At 44.9% G+C, this 22,092-nt stretch overlaps 1 protein-coding gene across 2 annotated transcripts in view; it reads right to left on the bottom strand.

Moving 5' to 3' along the window:
- The window catches only part of DNAJC3 (DnaJ heat shock protein family (Hsp40) member C3), a 534,981-nt gene that overhangs the window by 48,327 nt on the left and 464,562 nt on the right, over positions 1 to 22,092 (bottom strand). For both annotated transcript variants that reach the window (XM_069640694.1, XM_069640695.1), the window contains exon 10: positions 18,989 to 19,121. In XM_069640694.1, coding sequence (XP_069496795.1) covers positions 18,989 to 19,121 — 133 coding nt within the window. The remainder of the gene's footprint in view (positions 1 to 18,988; positions 19,122 to 22,092) is intronic.

Raw genomic sequence — 22,092 nt, 5'->3', positions numbered from 1 at the left:
AGAGACAGAAAGAAGGTGGTTGGAAGAAGATGGCAGGAGGATGTTAGGAGAAACAGCGAAGGAGACTAAAGAGGAGGAGCGTGTGAAGGGTGGATCTAAAAGTATTTGGCAGAGCGTAGAGAAGGTACAGGAGGCAATACTTTAGTCACAAGAACATTGTCACTTGGTGAGGACTGAGAGTTTGGGAACAGTGTCAGCTGGGGTGTCAATTAAACAAAAGTGATGTCATATGATCTGTGACCCTGGCGACATCACATGGAATGACATTTAACCCCAAACGTGACCGACAGGTTTAAACACATAAGAAAGATTACCATTTCATAAGCTTGAAATGCTATGGAGGGGGCCATGTTATGACGGAGGTAGACTAAGTAGGACCAACATAGGCCAGGGGCACTGCCAAACATATGGCACAACAGCCTCATATGGACATCTACTGACAACTTCTACCAAGTATTGCTGCACATGTTAGGTCTATTAATCATATGTCTAGTAAGGCCCCACATTTGCAGTTGCTGCCATAACAGTGTGGCTAATGTAGCCTTTAAGGATACAGCGATCTCATGTCTGTTATAGTCTAACAACCCATGCATGGTCACAATATGCAAGTTACAGCTTTGTATATCCAGTTAATATTTTCATGTGCCAAGCGTGTCTTGGAATGCCGAGTAATGCCACCCAATGTGAGTTAATGCCCTGTACTATAAAGTCAGACGAATAGCCAACTGAAACAAAACCCGAACACGCCAGTAAGTAACAAAGAACCCTTTATTTCTTCTTTTTACCACATAAAGACGATCATAGTGTCCAGTTTATAGAGACAATATCTATCGATCCAATTTTAATCCTAAAGATCATAACAAACAAACGGAAAGGGAACCCAGGACACTTCAACGCGGTTCGATCCGTACATGGTTCATCATCAAGTGGACCAAGAGGCTGATCCCACAGAGTTGTACTCTTGTATGGCACGGACCATGAATGCCGTACCATACATTCCTGAGCTATATGGTGAGCGGTATATACATTCGAGTAGACCCTACTACGATTCACAACTGTGTCCTGAAGAACATGCATAAATACCAGCAGTGAGCACTTAACCCGCCGAGCTATCTTACTAGCTATCTCATCTTAAATGTGAATAACGCAGCATATGGTAATGCATTGGCTCTGGTGGTTACAGGTCTTATCAACATAACACTTATATTTCAACTGCTTAGAAGTACTGTAATGATGACATGGCCACCTAGTGAACCTGATAATAGTGGTGCTATATTTTCTTGTAAAAAGGACTAAAGGAGAGACAGGGATCGAAATTAAGATTTGATAAGCAGGAGCTAATAGAAGCTCCTGGGTTTCTAGCATTAATCAGTGATCAGGAACTACCATTGGGGAATAAGGAGTTGGCACATAGCGTTCCACAAATCCAACTTTCATATAAAATGCAAAGTTACCATTGTGTCCATTATTCTTGACTCCTTATGCTTTAAATGCCATTTAGATGGGCCCTGGTGTTTATCTATAGGATTGTCCCAAACCCAGAGTTAAATTCCTAAAGGGGTGTTTGTTCAGCATCAGTTGACCTGGGGAGCCAAATCTAGCCCACAATAGCTTTTGGCATCATGCTAACCAGTTTTTTGTAGGCTACAAGCAGGAGCTAAATAGCTCCCAGCTGCCCTACATTTCAAGCCTGGGGTCAGGAGAGGGTGATGGGCAGATATCCTGATGAATGTTTTTAACTGCACAACTGATTAAACAACATTGTGTCGCAATTGGATAGCTCAGTGAGATAAAGGTTCATCTGCCACACATTACAGCCTGCACTTTCCATGTTCATATTTCAGCAGGGCTGAATCAGTCCTTCATCCTTGTAAGGTCGATTCACTAAATACGATTACAATTCATACTAATAGCACCTATTTGTACAGCACCTAAGAGCAGAAGGCATCAGAAGTCCGACATGAAGTGCTATAAATAAAAATATGATACAATTCCAATTATTACTAGTACTTCACTTGGATATGAGAATCTAGGCCACAGTAACTCCAGAACGTGGAGTATTTGTGCACAAAATTATAGGCCTCGTAAAAAACAAAACAATAAAACAAACAAGGGTTTACAGTTGGTTGGAGTTGTTTGGGTCGGGACAAGTTGACTCTAAATAAGTATCTCTTCATCTGGAGCATCAAGTGTGTCTGACGTATACAGACAACTACTACTCTTCAGTATTGCTTTTGCAAATATGGCACATTAGAGACATCCAAACTTCACAGCATGATTTCCAAAATTAAAGCAGGTTCTAATAACCCACTTAGTTTGTTTTCCCACTGCCAGTGGCCGCTGGTGAAGTTTTTAATTGGTGGGGTGTACATATTTGCCACAAATTTCCAAGGGAGAGCGAGCAAGGATAGTCCGGGGGTGGGGTGGCGCTTCTCCACACGCGAATATGTTTTTAATAGGTTAAAATGGTCACAGCCTGCAAATTCTTTTTATTTATGTATTTATTTATTTATTTTTTAAAGCCAGACGGTTTGCAAATGGTTTTGTAGGGTAATTCATGAAAAAATCAAATCGATGCAAGCCACCAACAATGCACAGGAGCATTTCCCAAAGCATTTTTATGATGCCTTTCCCCACATTATATGCCAGTATAAAACATTTTTACACTGTCAATCCCCATATATTAATTTCTATGCTAACTGTACCTATATGACAGTATTTCAATAGAACATACTCATGTTGCACATAATGCCAGTAGATACCTTAAGAAACATGTCTAAACTGGCTCTGCCAATATATGCCAGTACCCACACATAAGAACTTACTCCTGTTGGCTTTGCCATTAAAAAAGCCATGCCACAATAAGAAAACATGGTTTAACTGACTGCTCCAATGCAGGGCAGTCCAGACACAACACTCAGGGGTTTGCTTCATCATAGGTAAAAGAAGTGCCATGCCATAGCAAGATATTATAGCTAGACTAGCTGCACCAAAATGCCAGTCTATTCTTGTAATAACATCATCACGTCCGTTTTATGGTAGATGCCCAGTAAACCATGTCATGCCAGAATAAGAAATGCCAAAACTGAATGCATGAAAATGCCAGTGTAGCCACATAAGACTCATGCTTGCTTTATCATGCTATTAAAGCAAGCATGTTAAGTGTTATTTTGTTGCTAGAATGCATGCAATCAGTCTAGCCATGTCTTACTGTAGCATTATATTTTCTACTGGCATCTATGATAAAATATCATAGATGGGCAGTAAAAAAATAAATTAAAAATATATATGTTCTTACCCCTCCTCTCCTCTTACAATCCCAGCTAAATCAGCTTCTCAGGATGCCACAGACCCAACACAAGCTGACCCACTTTCCGTCACTCATTCAAACACACATTCATGAAGCATTTACACCTCATTCATCTCAGAAAGCATTCAGAGCATTTACTTGCTCATTCAAACATACATTCACGCATTCATACTCACAGCATACATCCTCTCTCATTCACACGCACCCGACCACCCATACATATAAAACACTATAATTTACACATTTGTGCATTCATACATACATACATACACATACCAAATTCCATTTTCCTTCCGCCTACCTCTGAGACCGTGTTTGACCGGATCCTGCTTCGGAGCTCCTCTTGGCTCCCGAGCACAAGAACTGAAACCAGGAAGCACAGAGCGATTCCTGGTTTCTGCTCATGCACGCAGGAGCCCTGCACTCCTTCAGCAGTTGTTGCAGAGGCAGTGGCCGCAAGGTAGTCTCCAGGAAGTTGCATCTGTGACCCCTGGTGACGCCCAAATGACATCTGCAAGTGTCAGCAACTTCAATCAGTGAGGTGGCGAGAAAAAAGTAAAGCCTCTAGCCTCCCCCAGAATGACGCGCTCTTGGTTAAAGTTTTGGGGATTTAGCTAATACTACCATAGCCACTACCTGTGCTCATGCTTAGTGTTCAAACGGATGAGGGGCCTGGAGACCCGGTGTGAGAAACCAAAGGGTTTCTCACCTACTAGTCCCTGGGATGGATCGATCTCTCGCTCTCTTCTCCCCCTCTCCCCCACCCAGGGCACAGCCATCACCTTTGGATCCAGACCCTGGGGGTGGACCAGTGGGGGCGGATCACCTGGGTGAGGGGTCTTTGGGAAGTGGCAGTGGCGCAGCGGATGTTGAGACGTTATATTGCACCCTTTTTCGTACACCTAACACATCCTATTTTTTAGGATTCTCCGATGTCCCAACCTCCCGTCCCCTTTATACACAAACACTGGGCCGAGGAAGAGGTCATCAGAGTAACAAGACTAACTCTTATACATCGCACTGCACATGTCCCGTTAATCGGGTCAGGCAAAGTCAGGCACTTGAAAGTGCATACATCCGATACCAATTAGGAGTCAAAAAGGATGGAGTTCAAAAGGTGGCTAATTTTGTACAGACGGGTTGATTGCCCTATTAACAGGGTCAAATACCAATAAAAACAGGTTTAAAAAATAATTTACCTCTCCAGTTGATATATCATATTCCCCCAACAGCAGGTTCCAGACAGATGTGCAATGTTCTGTGCTCTCGCATCTATTTGGCTTGCTCAAATGTACTCAGATTTCCCTAAAGACTGCTCTGCATTTTGTCATACGACAGGTTAGCAGCAGCAGGAAGGTTATAAATATCTCCCCTTTGCTCGGACAACTGCACTGGTTGACCCTTCAAGCAAATAACCAGTTTATGCTGGGTTGCTCAGTAAGGCTTTCACTGTAAACCAGTCGATGTTGGTGGGGAAAGCCTGGACGCTTGGTGATGTGTAGTACTTATGGAATAAAAGTCTAGTCCTCCTGGAATTCTTTGTTAAACAGCTTTAAACTCCAAATATTCTGTGTCAGTTCCCCACTTTTGAAAAACGCTGCTGGTCACCACCGTATGACTTGACCCCTTTCTTCTTCGGTTCGATAATTTATTGGAGGTTCCAACTCTCCACCCGGGGGCTCTCTGTTGTATTATTAAATGTATGCATCTACAATCCGTACTTACTGCATATTGCTTATTCGGAGTGTGATGTACTGTATTTTTTCTCCCTGCATCAAACCTTGTAATCTTTTGTACAGAGCTTGTTCTGCCACTTGTGGCAAGGTTTGTGCTAGATCATATATATATATATATATATATATATATATATATATATATATATTTTTTTTTTTTTTTTTTAATTTAAAAAAAGAGGAAAAAAAAAGAACCATGGAAAACTTGATGTTACAACAGCACAGTCAGTCTGAAGAGAGCAGTGCTTTCCCTCAATGAAACAATGCCACATCTATAATAGCATTGGGATGTTTCCTTCAAATCTAGGACAGCAGAGCGATCTCTCCACTTACCTAGTCTTTTAATGTATTATGAATATTCTTATTTATTCTGCATAGATTGTGACAGATTGGAAGTAGACAACCATTTTTCCTTTGTTAATTTACAGTCTTTTTAAATTAAATTTTCTTGCATGATTAACTGTATACACAGTACCTTAAGGGGATCTGGTCATTCCATCGAATGGCAAACCATCTAACACCAAATTTTATCCATCGTAATACCATTCCATAGAATGGCCATTTCGTTGCATAACATTTCGATGGAGCCATCGAAATGTAATGGTCAGATTAGGGTTAGGGGTTAGGGTTGGGGCTAGGGTTAGATTAAGGGATACATTAGGGTTAGGGTTGGGGCTAGGATTAGAATAAGGGTTACATTAGGGTTAGCTTAAGGGTTACATTAGGGTTAGGGTTGGGGCTAGGATTAGATTAAGGGTTACATTAGGGTTGGGGTTGGGGTTAGGGTTGGATTAAGGGTTACATTATGTTTATGGTTGGGGCTGGGGTTAGGGGGTGGTTTGTGGGGATTAAAGGGGGTAAACACGCCCAATATACAAAAAAAAAAGGTTACAAGGAGCTGGGCAGTGCTGAAATTTCAGCACTGGACAGTTCCATGTAACGTTTTAAAGTTACAGAAAAAAGCAGAAAAAAGCACTGAAATGCTATCTTTTACATGTAAAAGTGCATTTCCATTGAAACCAGTCCATTTATATTTTCGAGGGACAGGTTTCGATGGAAAGGCACTTTTACATGTAAAAGATAGCCTGTCGATGCTTTGGCATTAGATGGTTTGGTATGTCGACCCTTTATTTTCGACACAACCACTATAAACCACTTAAAGGACTCATTCTTCATAAAGGTTATGCTCATTCATGATTCAATGGTAGGAACACCAGCTGCTAAGCAGGTCACCAAGAGCCAGTATCCTGATTAGGCTGAGTTTGTGGAAGAGACGATGCCCAAAAAACACCAGGCACACATCAAGCTTTCTACATGCAGTATTTAATTTAGTGGTGGCTAATGGGTGAAATTGTGTTGCGGTCACTCCAAGGGAGTAGAAATGACTGAATAAAGTCTTCCTCTCCATTGCCACACTTGCGCATGTGCAAAAACATTAATCCAATCACCATAAAAGCCAGATGAGGAATTAGGAGACCGACTCTGGCTCCCACATAAAACAGTTTGCTGTTGTGGGTCAAAGGTGTGCCTGGTGCAGGGGATAAGCACTCGTCAACCGAGTCACCTAAAGTAGTAAATTGAGGGCACTTTTCTGGACAACTGGCATTACTGAACCAATGCTCAATGAATTAAAATAGTAGAAAGTAAAAAGATCATCATATAGCCCCTCACTGAAAATACATCCAATTTTATTTATTGGAGTTTAGCTCTTGACGCATGACAGCCCATTCAAAATGTTCAGGGAGCTAGTTTAGGGCAGAGCAATGCAACAAGACTGAGCGAGAACACAATGGACTCATGGAACGTGGTTAAACAGTTTTGATTAAAACCATAGAATATTAAGGACAGCGTTGTGACAGAAGATTTGACTAGATCTGAATCTTTCTATCGTTTTCCCTTTGGGATCCATCATAGCATAATTATAGGTCTTCCGTGTACGGCTTAGCATAATCCTTCTTTTACCTCGGACATTATAACCGAGTATATTTATCGTAATCAAACTGTAATGAGGCCACATGAGTTAGGATTGCCGGTACAGCTTATGAGACCAGAGTTAAAATGGAGGGTACATTAAATAATAGAACAGCGCAGCATTAGATATTTCTTACTGATATTCCTGACATTGCTCTTTGAGTCCTGGCGCTGAGAGGCATCACAGGATCAGAACACTGGACAATAAATTTGGTGGATTTTAATGTACATCTGGAAAATTACTGACATGTGAAGGAGGTGGGTGACATCAAGTTACCGCTAGGACCAGACTCTTCCAGAATGTTCTGAGTTAAGTGATCGGTATAGCAAATACATCTGTGTGTCGACCACAGACTAATACAAAGACAGAACAGACTTAGTAAGCCTGTGCCTCCGAAGTGGGGCAATGAGTTTTCCCTGGGATAATCAAGGCCGTCTATTGTTTTCCTCATCTTAGTATCTGGTTTCCTACTCATTACAGCTCGATAACCTACAGAAGTCAAAGTTCTTTGGGGTGGGAGCAGGTTGCTGCTTGGAGGTTAGACGGCAGCATGCGGTCGGTTTCTCTTTTCAATTGCGGTGCAATGCAAGAAACTGTTGTCTTTTGCTAGTCTTCAAATTTTATTATGTCAGGTTCGGTTTTCCAACAATGGGGTAAATCCCTACAGGTACTGGAGTAATACATACAAATAAATGAGAATAAATCTTTACAAAAACAATGATTAACCAGTGATGTGTCTTTTTCAAATTCTAACATTCAAAAAAACGGTTCTTAGAAGCCATTGTCTTTTTCTTGAGACAGTGTCACAGACAAAGTAGCAAAAACAACGTCTCAATTCCCTAGTCTTCACTAGTCCATAGTATTGAGGCTACTCTAGTCTACAAAGCAAGAAGGTTTAGCCAACACAAAGCTCATAAAGCTATATTTCAGAGTCCATTCCTAATCTAGCGAAACAAGAGTACCAAAAGCATATCTTCCTTGAAGCCTAGTTGACAAGCAGTCTAAACTTCTGAGTCTTCCTGCTTTCCATCCAAAGTTTCAGAAGACTTAACTGACGGGCTTTTCCAACAATTAACCAAATGTCCTCCTGGACTTCTACTTTCATTCAGATTCAACTCTGGTACTTCCTGGATCTGACTCTTTCAGGATTCAACTCTGGCCCACCTTACACCTTAACTCTTGCCCAGTTGAATAGGTATTTCTCCCACATAATCAGGATCCCTTTCAGGCAGCCAATATTGTAATATCATGGGCCAGGATCCTTTCCTTGATAATCTCAGGGGCCACTGGTGGAAACCGTGTGGTTCGAAGCTTTCCAATTCCCCCCAAAATAATAGAGACATCAGCTTCTGGGTCAATTTCTGTTTTCAGGGCAACCACCAGGCTTTGGTCCTACGCCTTGCTCCTCCATCCCTTCTCCAAAGATGGAGCGCTCCGTTCCAGGAAGCGAGAATTTTTAGCAATCTTATCCTTCAGATTCTCCTCTTGCATCAAGGGAACTTGGAGTGATGCCTGTGGTTCTTTAGAGGAAATTGCTCCTAAATTTGCTACACCAGCAACCTTTATAGGTCTTGGCCTGGGGTTGGTTCTCAAGTAGTCTCCCCGATCGGCCAACTGCTACTCTTGTTTCAATTCCCCCTTTTAATTGGCCATGCAACGGGGAAACCTTCATTTCACACATTATTGCCCATTAAGATAGTCCTGGTATTGGCCAGCGAACTGCTGCTCTTCCTTGTTTGTCAATATTGAGGGCTGGCGATTCCTTCAAAGGCATCGGTGACATTCAGTGCCATCTTGGTTTTCTTTATTGTAAGGTACACAGTCCTGGAGTCAGTCCTGAACAACGTTGTGTCCGTTTCTCCAGGCCACAGCCTCCACACTACTCTCCTGCCTTGGTTTGCCCTCGGGTAACAACTTACTGATTGTTCTTCTATGGGATCGAGCTTGACATTCAAATGTTGCAACCTTCCTTTGTGTTCCAATTCTACACACATAGCATTCTGGTACATGTGGTCGATGCCAGTTTTGTCTATGTTCCCCGTCTCAAATGCCATAATTCCAGGTCTACATGAAGGGGGCAGGCCTGTGGCAACCTAGCTCATCCACCTTCGGGGAGCTACAGTGGGTAGCGGACAGACCAGCCCATTGTGGTGCGATTCCCTTCCTCTACATAGTTATTCGATAAATGCATTCAGTCAACAACTGATCACAGTTTTACAAAGATCCCATTCACCTGTGAGGAAAACACTTGCAAGATTGATTCCACAGTTTACTTTGAGCGTAAACAACCAAGTTACTGCCAAGTTAATTTCAAAGGACTTCCCTATTGGTAGTTGTGATAGCTTTCGATAACGATATCTGAACATTAAACATGTGCCTTATAGCCGAAGCAAAACTTTCAACATCAGCGGAAACCCAATAGCTCAGTTAGGATGACATTTACGACCTAGAGCTCAACAAAGAGTGGAAAACAAGAAACGTAAAATGCTAAAGTACACCATTAACTCTCAAACAGGTACATACATTCAGTTCTTGTTGTTGTTCTTACTCAAAGGGGCATCTTATGCCCTTTTCGATTCACCCCCTGTCCCCAACGGACAACTCGGGATGTGGCCACGACCAAGGTGAAATCAAAAGGAAGTGAGTCAAACTTTATGCAATATGCACACAACTAATAAAACAAATTGGAAATCCAACACAAGCTCTTAAAAGGCCAGCATGAAAAAAGCAGAGGAAGGGAAGCAGAAGTGACCCTGTGACACTTAAATGTTGACCTTGCCATCAGTTAGTGATAAATTAAAGTTACTCACTGTAGTGACTAGTGTACTCCTAGTCCATAGTTCCCTTTCCTCCATCCTTCTGTCATTGTGGGCATCCCTCAACATGGGGACGGTACCGGAACCTTTGGCAGCGTAAAATTGAGCTTCCCCTTTAAATTTAGTATACCGCGTGTGGGCATGGCCTTGGGAACGCCCCGCACTGGCAGATCACTCCAGTCCCCTTTGAACTCATCGGACGCTTAGAAACCTGGCTACTCTTAGTACATATTAGCCCATGGCATACTAGCGGGGGAAGGCGGGTGGGACGTATGGAGGAAAGGGGACTATGAGTACTCTAGTCACTACAGTGAGGAACTTTATTTACGCATATGTCCCGTCCCCATTCCTCCATCCTTATGGGTGATTCCAATGAACGAGAACATGGGTTGAGCTGTGATAACCTGCCTCATATCAAGGACGAAGCAAAAAGGTTCTTCAGAAGTGCCTGACCAAACTCTGCATTGCGCCTGAAGCTATTGTCCAGTGGTTAGTGCTTACAGAAGGCCGACTGGGTGGCCCAAGTAGCCGCCTTGCTGATGACATCCCAAGAAGCATGTCTCTGAAACGTGACGTCCGTGGCCTTGGCTCTGACCGCATGGGCATGAATCACCTCAGGAACTGGTTTTCCCATGGCCGTGTACGCCTTCGAAATGGCCTGAACCATCCAACGGGCGATGGAAGCCTAGGAGCCGGGGGAGGAGCCCCCAAAAAGTCACAAACAATGCCTCAGACTTCCTGAAGGATTTTGTCAGAGAGATCAAACCCGAGGACCCTCTTGAGGTCCAAGGAGTGTAGGGCCCTCTCTGCCTCTGACTGCGAGTTCGGGAAGAACACTGGCAGGCAAATTTCTTGATTCAGAAGAAATTGAGACCACCTTGGGCAAGACGTTTGAGTGAGTGTGCAAGATGACCTTGTCATTGTGAAACGTGGTGAAGGGCTTGCATGAAGAGAAGGCCTGCAGCTCACTAACCCTGCATGCAGAGGTGAGAACCACCGGTAGAACTGTTTTTAGTGTCACCAAGCGAATGTCCACGGAGGCCATCAGCTCGAAGGGCTTGTGCTGCAAAGCTGCAAGGTCCCAGACCGGGTTCGGCCTACACACCGGAGGAAAAAGCCTAGACAACCCCTTAAGGTGGGCCTTAACCACCGGGTTGGCAACCGAAAACACATGCTCAGGGGAATTCTTGTAAACCCCAATGGCTGCCAAGTAAGTGCGGCAAGTATCCACCTGGACTATAGAGCGTGCCAGGTGTGCTGCAAAAGCCAGTATGCCATCCAGAGGTCAGATGACAGGGTCCAGACCCTCGTCACGAGCCCAATGGCAGAACTTAGTCCATTTGCTCTTATACTGGGACCAAGCTGAGGGCCTCCTAGCCTGCCAAATGATGTCCCAGTTGTCATTCTAAAATGGACCATGCTGAAGCCTCAGCTGGTCAGGAACCAGGCCACCAGGGCCAGATTGGCCGGGTCCTCATGTTTCACTGCCCCGCCCTGCTGCATCAGGAAGCCCCTGCTGGAGATCGGAAGACGGACTGGAGCCTGGGAGCACAACTGCAGCAGATCCGTAAAACTAGGGTCTCGAAGGCCAGTGGAGGGCAATCAGAATGAGGCTACAACCCACCAAAGCCTGGAACTTGCAGAGGGGCCGTTGGATCAGACAGGTGGGCGGGAACGAATTAGCACCTGCGGCTGTGCCAACAGATCTGCAAGGCATTTCCCAGAGACCCCCAAACGCTTCCTGCCCACGAAGCAAACTGAGGGCTTTGGGAAACGCGATGGCCGTGGCATTAGCTCTGACCGCATGGGCATGAATCCCCTCCGGAACAAGTTTTCCCATGGCCTGAACCATCCAACGGGCGATGGAAGCCTGAGGAGCCACCAAAAAGTCACAAACAATGCTCAGACTACCTGAAGGATTTTGTCAGAGAGATCAAACCCTAAGTCCGCAGCCGAAGACAGGTCCAACAGCTGTTGAGGGGGAGGCGTTGGTGGTATAGGAGGAGGTGAAGGGGTCTGAACAACCGGTAGGGTCAGGAACAGGGGAGGGACCGGTATTGGAACTGGCAGCACTGGAGGAACAGGAGGGTTAACCAGAGGAAGGGTCTGGGGAGGCGCCACCTACAGGATGACCTCCTTCTCTATATCTTTCAGGAGCCCCTTCATCTGAAGGGAACGCATGAGGAACCGATCCTCGCATGCCACCGGGTCCCTAGGGGCATCGCCCTGTGAGGCACTGGGTCTCTGCTCCTGGTCAGAGCGCTGAGACGCCCGAGGCATGAAACCATAAGGCTGCGACGGGTAGATGTACCCCTGAGGAGGCCAGATGCCTGTACCATATAAGCCACTATCGCTTCCAGAGGGAAGGGGAGTGAGATCTTCCTACAGATCCCATTTAATGGGTAAGAGTACGGGTGGGCCCAGAGTTGGATCCAAGATGGCCACCAGCCTGGCAGGCTCTGCCACGTGCCTCTCTGCCATTTTTAAGCCTTGCGCCACGCCCCGGGTTGGAGGGCGTGAAGGCCCTGAGCCACGCGAGGCCTCGGACATGGGAGGATACATCCTGGGTCTTGCACCCACAGAGGAACGTCCACCTCAGATCCCTTTGGTAGGCGCTGAGCCCTCGGCTGGAGGTCATTGCTCAGGACCTAAATAAAACTGAAGGTTTACTTTTTACACTTCTGGCTCCACCGGTAGCCTGGATGGCCTCAGGTCTGCCCCCAGAGTGCCTGAAACAACCCCTGGATGCCCTCGGCTTGGGAGCCAGTAGCCTTAGAGGCCTCGGCCCTGCCAGGACCTGAATCCGAGGAACCCCTCTCCTTGGGTACCGCTCTGAGGAGCCGTGCTGAACAGAGGGCTTACCTTTTTTTGACGAGAGGCAAAGTCCCTAAGGTGGAGCAGAGGAGAAGTGTGGAAGATCTTCAATGCCCCGAGACCGCTGCAAGCCAAACATGCGTCCCAGCGGTGGTCAGGCCCTAAACACTGAAGACAAGAGTGCATGGGGGTCCGAGGCTGGGAACGAGCGGATGCATGAGGCACATCTTGTGAATCCTCCTGCAGCCGACAAGCACTGGGGTAGGCGAGGCACTGAAGGGAAGTTAAATAAGATTGAAAAAACAAAAACTGGGAGCAAGCGGAAAGCCAAAAAAATAAAGTCTCTGCACTGGCTACCAGGTCCGACACCGTCTGTGCGGAAAAAGGGACTGAGGGATGGAGGAAATTGGATGGGACATATGAGTATAAACAGTTGCTCATCAGTTCCTTACAGATTCACCATGAGAGGAAGATGGTGGCGGAAAACCTAAACGTCCACTCCCATATGGACTTAAAATTTCCCAAGATTAATGTAAAAGAATGCTCCCTGGGATCATCCAGGGAACACAAGACCCTAGACACAGGGATTGTAATGACAACCTACTGCAGCCTCAAAATAAAAAATGTGTCCCAACTGCATGTTGGATTACTGTACGATTGGTCGGTGGTAGAGAAGTATCTGAGACTTCGCAGTTCATTTGAGGGTTCTGTAGCGACTGTATTGTTAGCCTTGCTGCGGTCACGCGCACTCTTGGGTCATAGCATGGAACGAGAGCCGCGTGACCACAGGAGGTGGTTAAGGTTTAAACGATTGTGAGCCTGGCTGTGAAGGGCTCCGGCGGCCTCCTTAATAAAGAGACTTACCCGCAATACCGTGTTGCTGTACTTCCTTCATGTGGCGACGAGGAAGGGCACACGGAGCTCGCCGTGGAGCTTGGCTGCGGCTCCCATAAAGCCGCTTTTGGAAGACGCGTCATCTGCGGCGCGGATGGCAGGCCCCTGCAACAGGCAGAGCGGCGTGTGAGGAGGTGGGGGCTGGAGAGGGACTGTCTCCGCGGCGCCGGGGAGCGTGGCGATGCAGGGGGACAGTCCCCCACCTCTGCAACGAGCGGCTGCAAAGGGAAAAGCAGCTCTTCCTGGTTGGTGCCGCCACCCTGCTCATTGGACAAGAAGGTGAGGAGCAGGGAGAGGCAGGGGCCAGGCACAACCAGAGGGGGAGGCACATTTAAAGGGAGGACAGGGCTCACGAGAGACTATTGCTGTGAGGAAGTGCCTCCCAGAAGGCTATTGCTGTGAGGAAGTGCCTCCCAGAGGACATTGAGACAAATACAAGGGTGAGGGAGCCTCACACCAGACAGTGTTTTGGGGAGAAGTATATTAATAGTGAACTAGCACCAGAAAAAAAACACTGTGCATTTAACACTGAAAAGCAATAAGAGGATATTACAAAGAGGGACATAGACAGTGCATTGGTGCCCTTGTGATATTGGGTGTAATTTGAACACCAAGAAAATGGCTGCAGCAAGCATGTCACCACCGCCACCATTTCTGGCAGAACCTGGTGCTCCACCAATAAGGTGGGACAGGTGGAAGAAGCTATTTGATACTTACCCTAATTGCCATTGGAGGGGATAAATTTCCATCAGCAAGAAAAGAAGCGATTTTACTTCACAACTTGGGGACTGAAGGCAGAAGTGTTTATGATGGTTTGCCTGATCCTCCCCAGCAGGGTCAAGGGGAGGTGGATCAATATTCCATGGCGGAAAGGAAGTTGGAATTTCACTTTGAAGCCAAGAAAAATATAACGTTTGAGAGGCAGAAGTTCTTCCAACGAATACAAGAGCCACAGGAACCAGTGGAAAACTTCATTGCAGCCTTGAGGTCCCTTAGCCATACGTGTGAATTTGGACTGCTCACAGATTCTCTAATAAGAGACCAATTGGTACGTTGCACGAATAATGTACAGATACAAGAGAGGCTATTGTCCAAGGATGCATCACTGGAAGCAGCCATAGACACGGCAAGAAGCATGGAACAGACCCACAAATATATGACTACTATGAAGGGAGAAAAATCGGAAGGAGAAGTGGCCGCGGTGAGAGGATTCCACAAGGGGGTCCCGAATAAGGAAATAAGGTGCTATAAGTGTGGGAGTAACCGCCACATCTCAGCAAGCATGTTCTGTCCAGCCAGGAACATCCCCTGCTTAAAATGCAAGAAAAAGGGTCATTTTGCGAGAGTTTGCCGTGAGTCCGGTGTGGTGCAGAACATTGAGGCAGGAGGAAGAATGCCGGAACAAGAAGGGGATCATGCAATGGGCATGAGCAGCCAGGCAAAGCATGTACTGGAAGTATCAGAAGTATCAAACAAAGGTGGTGCACCAACGGATGTGTTCATGATCAATGGGAGAGTAGCAACAATGAAGGTGGACAGTTGTTCACCGTGGACTTTGATGTCGAAGGCAACATTTTTGGGCTGCATGCAGGGAGACGTAAAACAGTTGAAGGAACACAATATTGAACCCTATGCATATGGGAACGTGAGAATTGAAATTGTAGGGATGTTACAGGCTTCCATAAAGTACAAGGGGAGAAGCTGTGAATCTGAGATATATGTTACTCAAGAAGGTTCGTCACTCCTGGGATGGGGCGAACAGTGGAAGTTAGGAATCAGAATTCAAGCGAATGCGGAAAGACCTGTTGACGTGGCCGAGCTGAAAGATAAGTGGGAGAAGGAATATCCCAAAGTGTTCCAAGAAGAATTGGGAGTGTTAAAGGGATTTGAGCACCAAATTCAACTAAAGGCAGGAGCCAGCCCAAAAGTGCACAAGGTGAGGCCAGTGCCTCATGAATTAAATGAAAAGCTAAAAGTAGAAGTGTAGTCGCTACTTCAAAGAGGAATAATTGAAAGAAGTGAGAGTTCTGAATGGCTGTCGCCGGTGGTAGTGGCAGCGAAGGCAAATGGAGACATCAGACTGTGTGTAGACCTGCGAGACCTGAACAGGAATATTTTAATAGATGGACATCCCCTGCCGATAATTGGTGACATGTTATCTGTGTTGAACAATGCCAAAGTATTTTCAGTCATTGATCTTTCTCAGGCATACCATTAGGTTCCGCTGAAGGAGGATTGCCAACATTTGACGGCATTCATTACAGTGTTTGTAACATTTAAGTATTGCAGGATGCTGTTTGGACTCGCCTCGGCGGCAGCCTTATTCCAAGTGGTGATGGAGACAGTGTTGAGCGGAGTAGAGAACATTATCGTGTTCCAGGATGATGTTCTGATATATGCAAGTTCCCCCTGAAGAACATGATGAGGTGTTCAGACAGGTGTTAAATAGATTGGGTGAGGCAGGGTTAACGGTAAAAAGCAGCAAGTGTAAGATTGCGGTGCACAAGGTAGAATATCTTGGACACGAGATAGATGAACAAGGGGTGAGGCCTAAGAGGAATTTGATGGAGGCAGTGAAAGTTGCACCTGTGCCAGAGAATAAAGAACAAGTGAAGTCATTTTTAGGATTAGCCGAATATTATCATAAATTCGAGAAGGATTTTGCCAAAGTGTCCATTCCCATTAGAATGTTGCTCAAGAAGGGTGTGAAATTTGAATGGACAGCAGAATGTGATGTGGCTTTTGAGTGCATCAAACAAGCAGTGTGTGAAGCGCCATCCATAGGTAGATTCGATCCCAAAGATAAGATTGTTTTGGTGGTTAATGCGAGCATGCTTGGGCTGGGAGCAACATTGGTGCAGTATGACAGAGAAAATACAGAGAGAGTTATTGCGTTTGCGTCTAGGACGCTGAGAGGTGCGGAGTGCAAATATTCTGTTATAGAAAGGGAAACTTTGGCCATGTTCTGGGCAGTAAGCCATTTTAACTACTTCTTGTGGGGAAGAACATTCATAGTCAGGTCCGACCACAAGCCCATGGTTCAACTTTTTGAGAGTGGAAGATGGGCGTTGGGATCCCCAAGGATTAGTAGGTGGGGTTTGAGACTCCAGAACTATAACTTGAGTTACCTGCCTGGAAAGAAAAATGTGGTGGCAGACTGCCTGTCAAGACTGCCGGTGAACTGTAAGATTGTAGAAGGTGGAGAGACAGAGGAAGAATCAGTAGTGGCAGAAATACAAGGTGCCATTAGTAAGGAAGAGTGGACACAAGAAGAAAGTACAGATGAGGACCTCAAGCTAGTAAAGGTGTGGACAGTGAGGGGGTGGCCGGCCAAAAGAGACTTGGATAGTAAATTCAATACATGGTGGGAGGTAAAGGATGAATTAAATTTGTGTGAAGACAGGCTAAGGAGAGGAAAGTGCATTGTTCCTCCACAATCACTCAGGTCGGTGTTGGTTAGGCTGGCTCACCAGGGACATCCTGGAGAGGCTGCCATGAAAAGGAAGTTGAGGCAGAATTATTGGTGGCCGGGAATCGATAGGAGTGCTGAAAGGTGTGCAAAGGGGTGCATGACTTGCCAAACTAGTGACAAGTGCAGAGTGGTAAGAGAAGCTCCATTAATACCTAATGTAATACCAGACCAACCTTGGAGCAAGTTGGAGGTGGACATTATGGGTCCGGTAGCAGGTCTGGGAGAAGGCTTGAAGTTTTTATTTGTTGTGGTAGACTTTCATTCCAAATGGTTTGAATGGGAAGCGGTGAAAGAGGTCACGGCTAAGGAGTTGATTAGTTTCTTGGAGAGAGTTTTCCTTAAAGAAGGGGTACTGGTTGAAATTGTGTCTGACAATGGGGTACAATTTGTACCTGTGGCCATGAAAAAATTTCTGGCAGGCTGTAGCATAAAACACACGAGGACGGCGTTGTATAATCCCAAGGCGAATGGACTTGTTGAAAGAGTCAACAGGTACATAAAAGGGGGCCTGCAAATGGCCATGAAATCAGGACAACCATGGAGGGAGGTGTTAAGGATGTTAACATGGAATTACGTTACTACGCCACACTCTGTGACCGGTGTAACTCCATTTGTGTCTATGAAAGGTAGAGAACCTGGGACAAGGCTTTGCCCAGGATGGCTAGGTATGGCCAAAGTGGTAAATGTTGAGCACATAATGAGACTCATTACTTTGAGTCAAGAGAGAAATAAGGAATTGTTTGATGACAGGATGAAGGTGAAGGAACGACAATGGAAGGTTGGGGAGATGGTATATGTAAAAAATCCCAGGTTGGTGAACAAATGTGTGGAAAGTAAATTTCTGGGACCGAAAAAGATATGTGCAGTAAAAAGTAACGTTGTCATATTGGAAGAAGGAGAGGTTTGGTCAAAAGGAAGGTTGGCAAGAGTGGGGAATGGTAAAGAGAATGAATGGGATAAGCTAGTGAAAGGAAGGGAAATATATGTGAACAATAATATGGAATTGGAAGAAGAGATGAAAGGAAGGCTGGTAAATGTAAAAAATGATGGCACAGGCGTGATAACCAATGAAGAAGGTTCGCATAGGTCTAGATCGAAGCCTGTGTGGATGAGAGATTATGAAACTTGATACACAAATACAAATTGCATGTTATATCTTATTACAGGTATTTTAGTAATTGACTCTGTTCTATGTTAGCACATATTTCTTATGTACTGCTTCTGCTACAATTGGTTGTGTTTTTCTCCTTACTTATTTCTTCATCGTATATTTTGTTTTGTTTGTTTTCCCTAAGGGGGAAGATGTGTAGAGACTCTATTGTTAGCCTCGCTGCGGTCATGCGCACTCTCGGGTTATAGCATGGAACGAGAGCCGCGTGACCACAGGAGGCGGTTAAGGTTTAAACGATTGTGAGCCTGGCTGTGAAGGACTCCGGCGGGCTCCTTAATAAAGAGACTTACCCGCAATACCGTGTTGCTGTACTTCCTTCAGGTTCCTAAAAATACATGGCAGGATATAGAGTAGAGAGGGGGACAATATATATACTCCTATATATACTCCCATAATGAGGGCCTAGGTTTTGCAACATTATCTTAACATACACCTGCAGAGCTTTTTAGTTTTCATAAAGGGATCATGGAAATGTGCTCTTATTTTCAGTGTATTTTTCATCACAAGGGAAATTAACAATACTTTATGCAGGTTCAGAAATCCAATGATGTGGCTGAAGGTCCACTACAAAGCTTGTAGCACAGCAGGAAGCCACACTACATTACATGTTTCCCCCACAATGGTGCAGGGGTACCTATTGACATCGAGGGGCTGTTTGTTGAGGTGGAGGCAGTCATTCTCCTCAAGAAAGCATGACAAATATGGACAAACGATGGTAATCCAAGGTACACCACTGAAAAATAGGTAAAGAGGGTTGTTCACACTAGCTTCAAATGTACTAATAACAGCTACCAAGAAAAATTCACCTTTTAACACCCAAGATTTTGTAGTAATCCTTTTTTTTCGATTGCTTCAGTAGCCGCTGTGCTCGGTCCAGACCTTCTCGGATTTGTTGATCATTTTCGCTGTTCTGTTGTGCCGTTTCATAATCTCGAATAGCTGCTCAGAAACAAAAGTACACCAAAATAAGCAAAGCAAACCCGACGAAAACAAAATAATCACTTTAAATGGCTTGAACAATCTCAGGCAGCCTTACTAAATGAGGAATGGATGTTTACCCAATTACGAACAATGCAAGAACATTTTGTTTTACCATTCATAGCATAATCACATTAACCTTGAACAGTATTTACAAAAATAGACCATCAGGTATGCCGCTGCGGGGTGGAAAGATCCTGTATCTCAACAGAATATACAACTGGAATTATAAAAAAGAAAACTGGTTTATTTTCCAAAAAGGCAGACTACAATCATATATACATTCGGACTCACTATCACTAAACAATAAGAGAAACTAAGCTTGCTGCATTTAGCTTATTTTTATGCAGTCCTTAATACTTAAGTGCTGAACAGTTTTTTTTTTATTCCAGGAATACTGCTGGAGGAGGCAGTGGTATGCGACACATTTTGCCCAATTATAACTTTACCAATGTTCCAGTCTTAACAGCATCGTTTTCCCACTTGCGTTATTTGTAACATGTTTTTCCTATCCTTTTACAACCTCAATTTGGAGGTGGAAAGGAAATGTATAGTAGTGGCTCATACCTGTGCTGTACATTTATTAATGCACAAAAAGGCCAATTCGGACCCCTTTATGGATTGCATGGGAAAGGTGGTGAGATGTGGGGCATCATAAATGAGATTACCTGTCCCCGTTGAAACATTTGTTCGCCACCATGAAATGGAAGTGCGTGTGTTTCCCTCTAAAAGCTTCTGGGTACTTTTAAAAAACATTTTCTAGCTCCATCCACAGGCTTATCAGGATGGAAATTCATCCTTATCTGGCGGTTTATACTGTCAGAAACATTCCATTTTAATACATGATATACCTGTACTAAGGAGGAAGGTCATACAGGAGGTATTTGGCTCGCTCCACTGCTTTTATTGTTACCTCTCAACTCAAAGAGGCATTCGTGTTTTGCAGCAAGTTAAACAATGGTGTACATTTCACCAAGGAAGAACTGACTGTTATTCAATTATGGAATAATGAAGTGCCAAATAATTAAGCAAGGCATGGAAAGGTCTTTTTTTTGCAACTAAATGTTGAACCTGCAAGGACCGAAAGGCTAAGTCAGAATGCTGGGACTCGGGCCTGTCGCCAACAGGCGGCACACAGATCTCAGCAACTGCTTGACTTGCGGAACTCTGACGGGTTGCATGCACTCACTTGTGGGAATGGTGGAAGGTTTGATAATCTACGACCAGGTAATCTTTGCAACCATTAACCATTCCAACAACATCTTTGCCAGGGACGCCAATCTGCCTTTGAGATTCCAACACCAAGAACCAGGATACACTGTTCAATCTCAGCATCCTGAACATTTGTATTTATTTATTTGTATTTGTATTTATTTTATTTATAGAGAGCACCAGGCCCGAGGGCATCCGGGCGCGTATTTTAGTTACAACATGATAAGGCAGACGGAGCAATACTATTACAGTTTAAATTACAGTTTAAAGTTACAGTTACAAACAAATATACATAATGCAGTTACGGGTGAGCAGGGGGTCATAGCTTATGTACAAGCGGAGAGGGGTGGTTGGCTAGTAGGTTATGGGTCTTGGGCGGTTAGCCAGGCTTTGGCCATTTTTTTGAATCTGTAGAAGGAAGGTTCAGATCTTAGCAAGTTGGGGAGCGAATTCCAGAGTTTTGCCACCATTAATGGGAAGCTGGCTCCGCCAGATCTTTGAAGGTTGCAGCCTGGTATAGAGAGGAAGTTAGACTGAGCAGCTCTGCAAGGTTTATTGGTGTTGTGGAGGGTGAATCTGTTGGCTAGGTAGGAGGATGCTTGGTTGGATAAGCATTTGTGAGTGAGAGCAAGTGTTTTCAGTGTAATTCGTTGAGGAAGGAGAGCCAGCGTAAACTACGTCTGGTGTCAGAGATGTGTTGGTTCCTGGGGATGTTGAGGGCTGCTCTGATAGCATTGTTTTGGATGATTTGTAACTTGTTGCATCTGTTGGTGCCCAAATAGAGGGCATTACAATAGTCAATTTTAGACAGCAGGAGAGTCCTGGCAAGTGTGATACAGTTGGCTGGTGATAGAAAGGGAGGCTAGCTGTAATGAGCTTACAGATGTATGCCGCTGCAGAGGATACTGCATTTGTTTGTCTGGCCAAGGATAGAGTAGAGTTGAGATAAATCCCTAACGTTTTAGTGTCCTTGGAGGCCTTGATAGGGTTACCATCAATGATGAAGGAATTGAACTCGGGGGCTAGTTTGGATAGTTTTTGAGGAGAGCCAAGAATGAGGAGCTCTGTCTTCTTGCCATTCAGATCGAATTGGATGACTTGGTAGATGGCATTCACCGAGAGAGAGTCGGCGACGTAGTCAACTGAGATTGGGTTGAGTATCTGGGTGTCATCAGCATAATTAGTGTATGTGACACCCAGATAGTCCAGAATATTGAATAGAGGTTTTGTGAACACGTTGTACAACGTGGGAGACACACAATGACCTTGTGGTACCCCGCCCAGGTGACGGGTGCCGGCAATGCTGCTGCTAGGGGGAGAAGACACGCATCGTTCTGTTGTCCAGGAATGAGCCGATCCATGCTGTGGCTTTATCAGAAAAGTGAGCGGCTAGTTTAAGGTGCCGACACAGAATTTGATGATTGACCAGATCAAGGGCCGCCGAGAGATCGGGAAGAAGTAGTAGAGCAAGTTTACCCTTGTCTCTTAAATCTTCGATCTGTGTTTTGAGGTCGATAAGGGCAGTTTCAGTTCTGTGATGGGGCCGAAACCCAGATTGCCTCAGACCCAGGAGTTTATTGGATTCAAGAAAGTCTTGAATCTGTAGGTATGCAGCTCGGTCAAGGATTTTTAGTAAGAATGGCACAGTGGCGATGGGGCTGTAGTTTGTAGGTATATTGACATTCAAAGTTGTTTTTTTTTTTTTTTAGGAGCGGGATAA

Source organism: Ambystoma mexicanum, chromosome 7q (genome assembly GCF_040938575.1).
Source record: "Ambystoma mexicanum isolate Mex_15411 chromosome 7q, UKY_AmexF1_1, whole genome shotgun sequence".
Classification (NCBI taxonomy): domain Eukaryota; kingdom Metazoa; phylum Chordata; class Amphibia; order Caudata; family Ambystomatidae; genus Ambystoma; species Ambystoma mexicanum.
The sequence above is the reverse complement of the archived record's forward strand: the minus strand, read 5'-3'. Positions and strand labels throughout refer to the sequence as shown.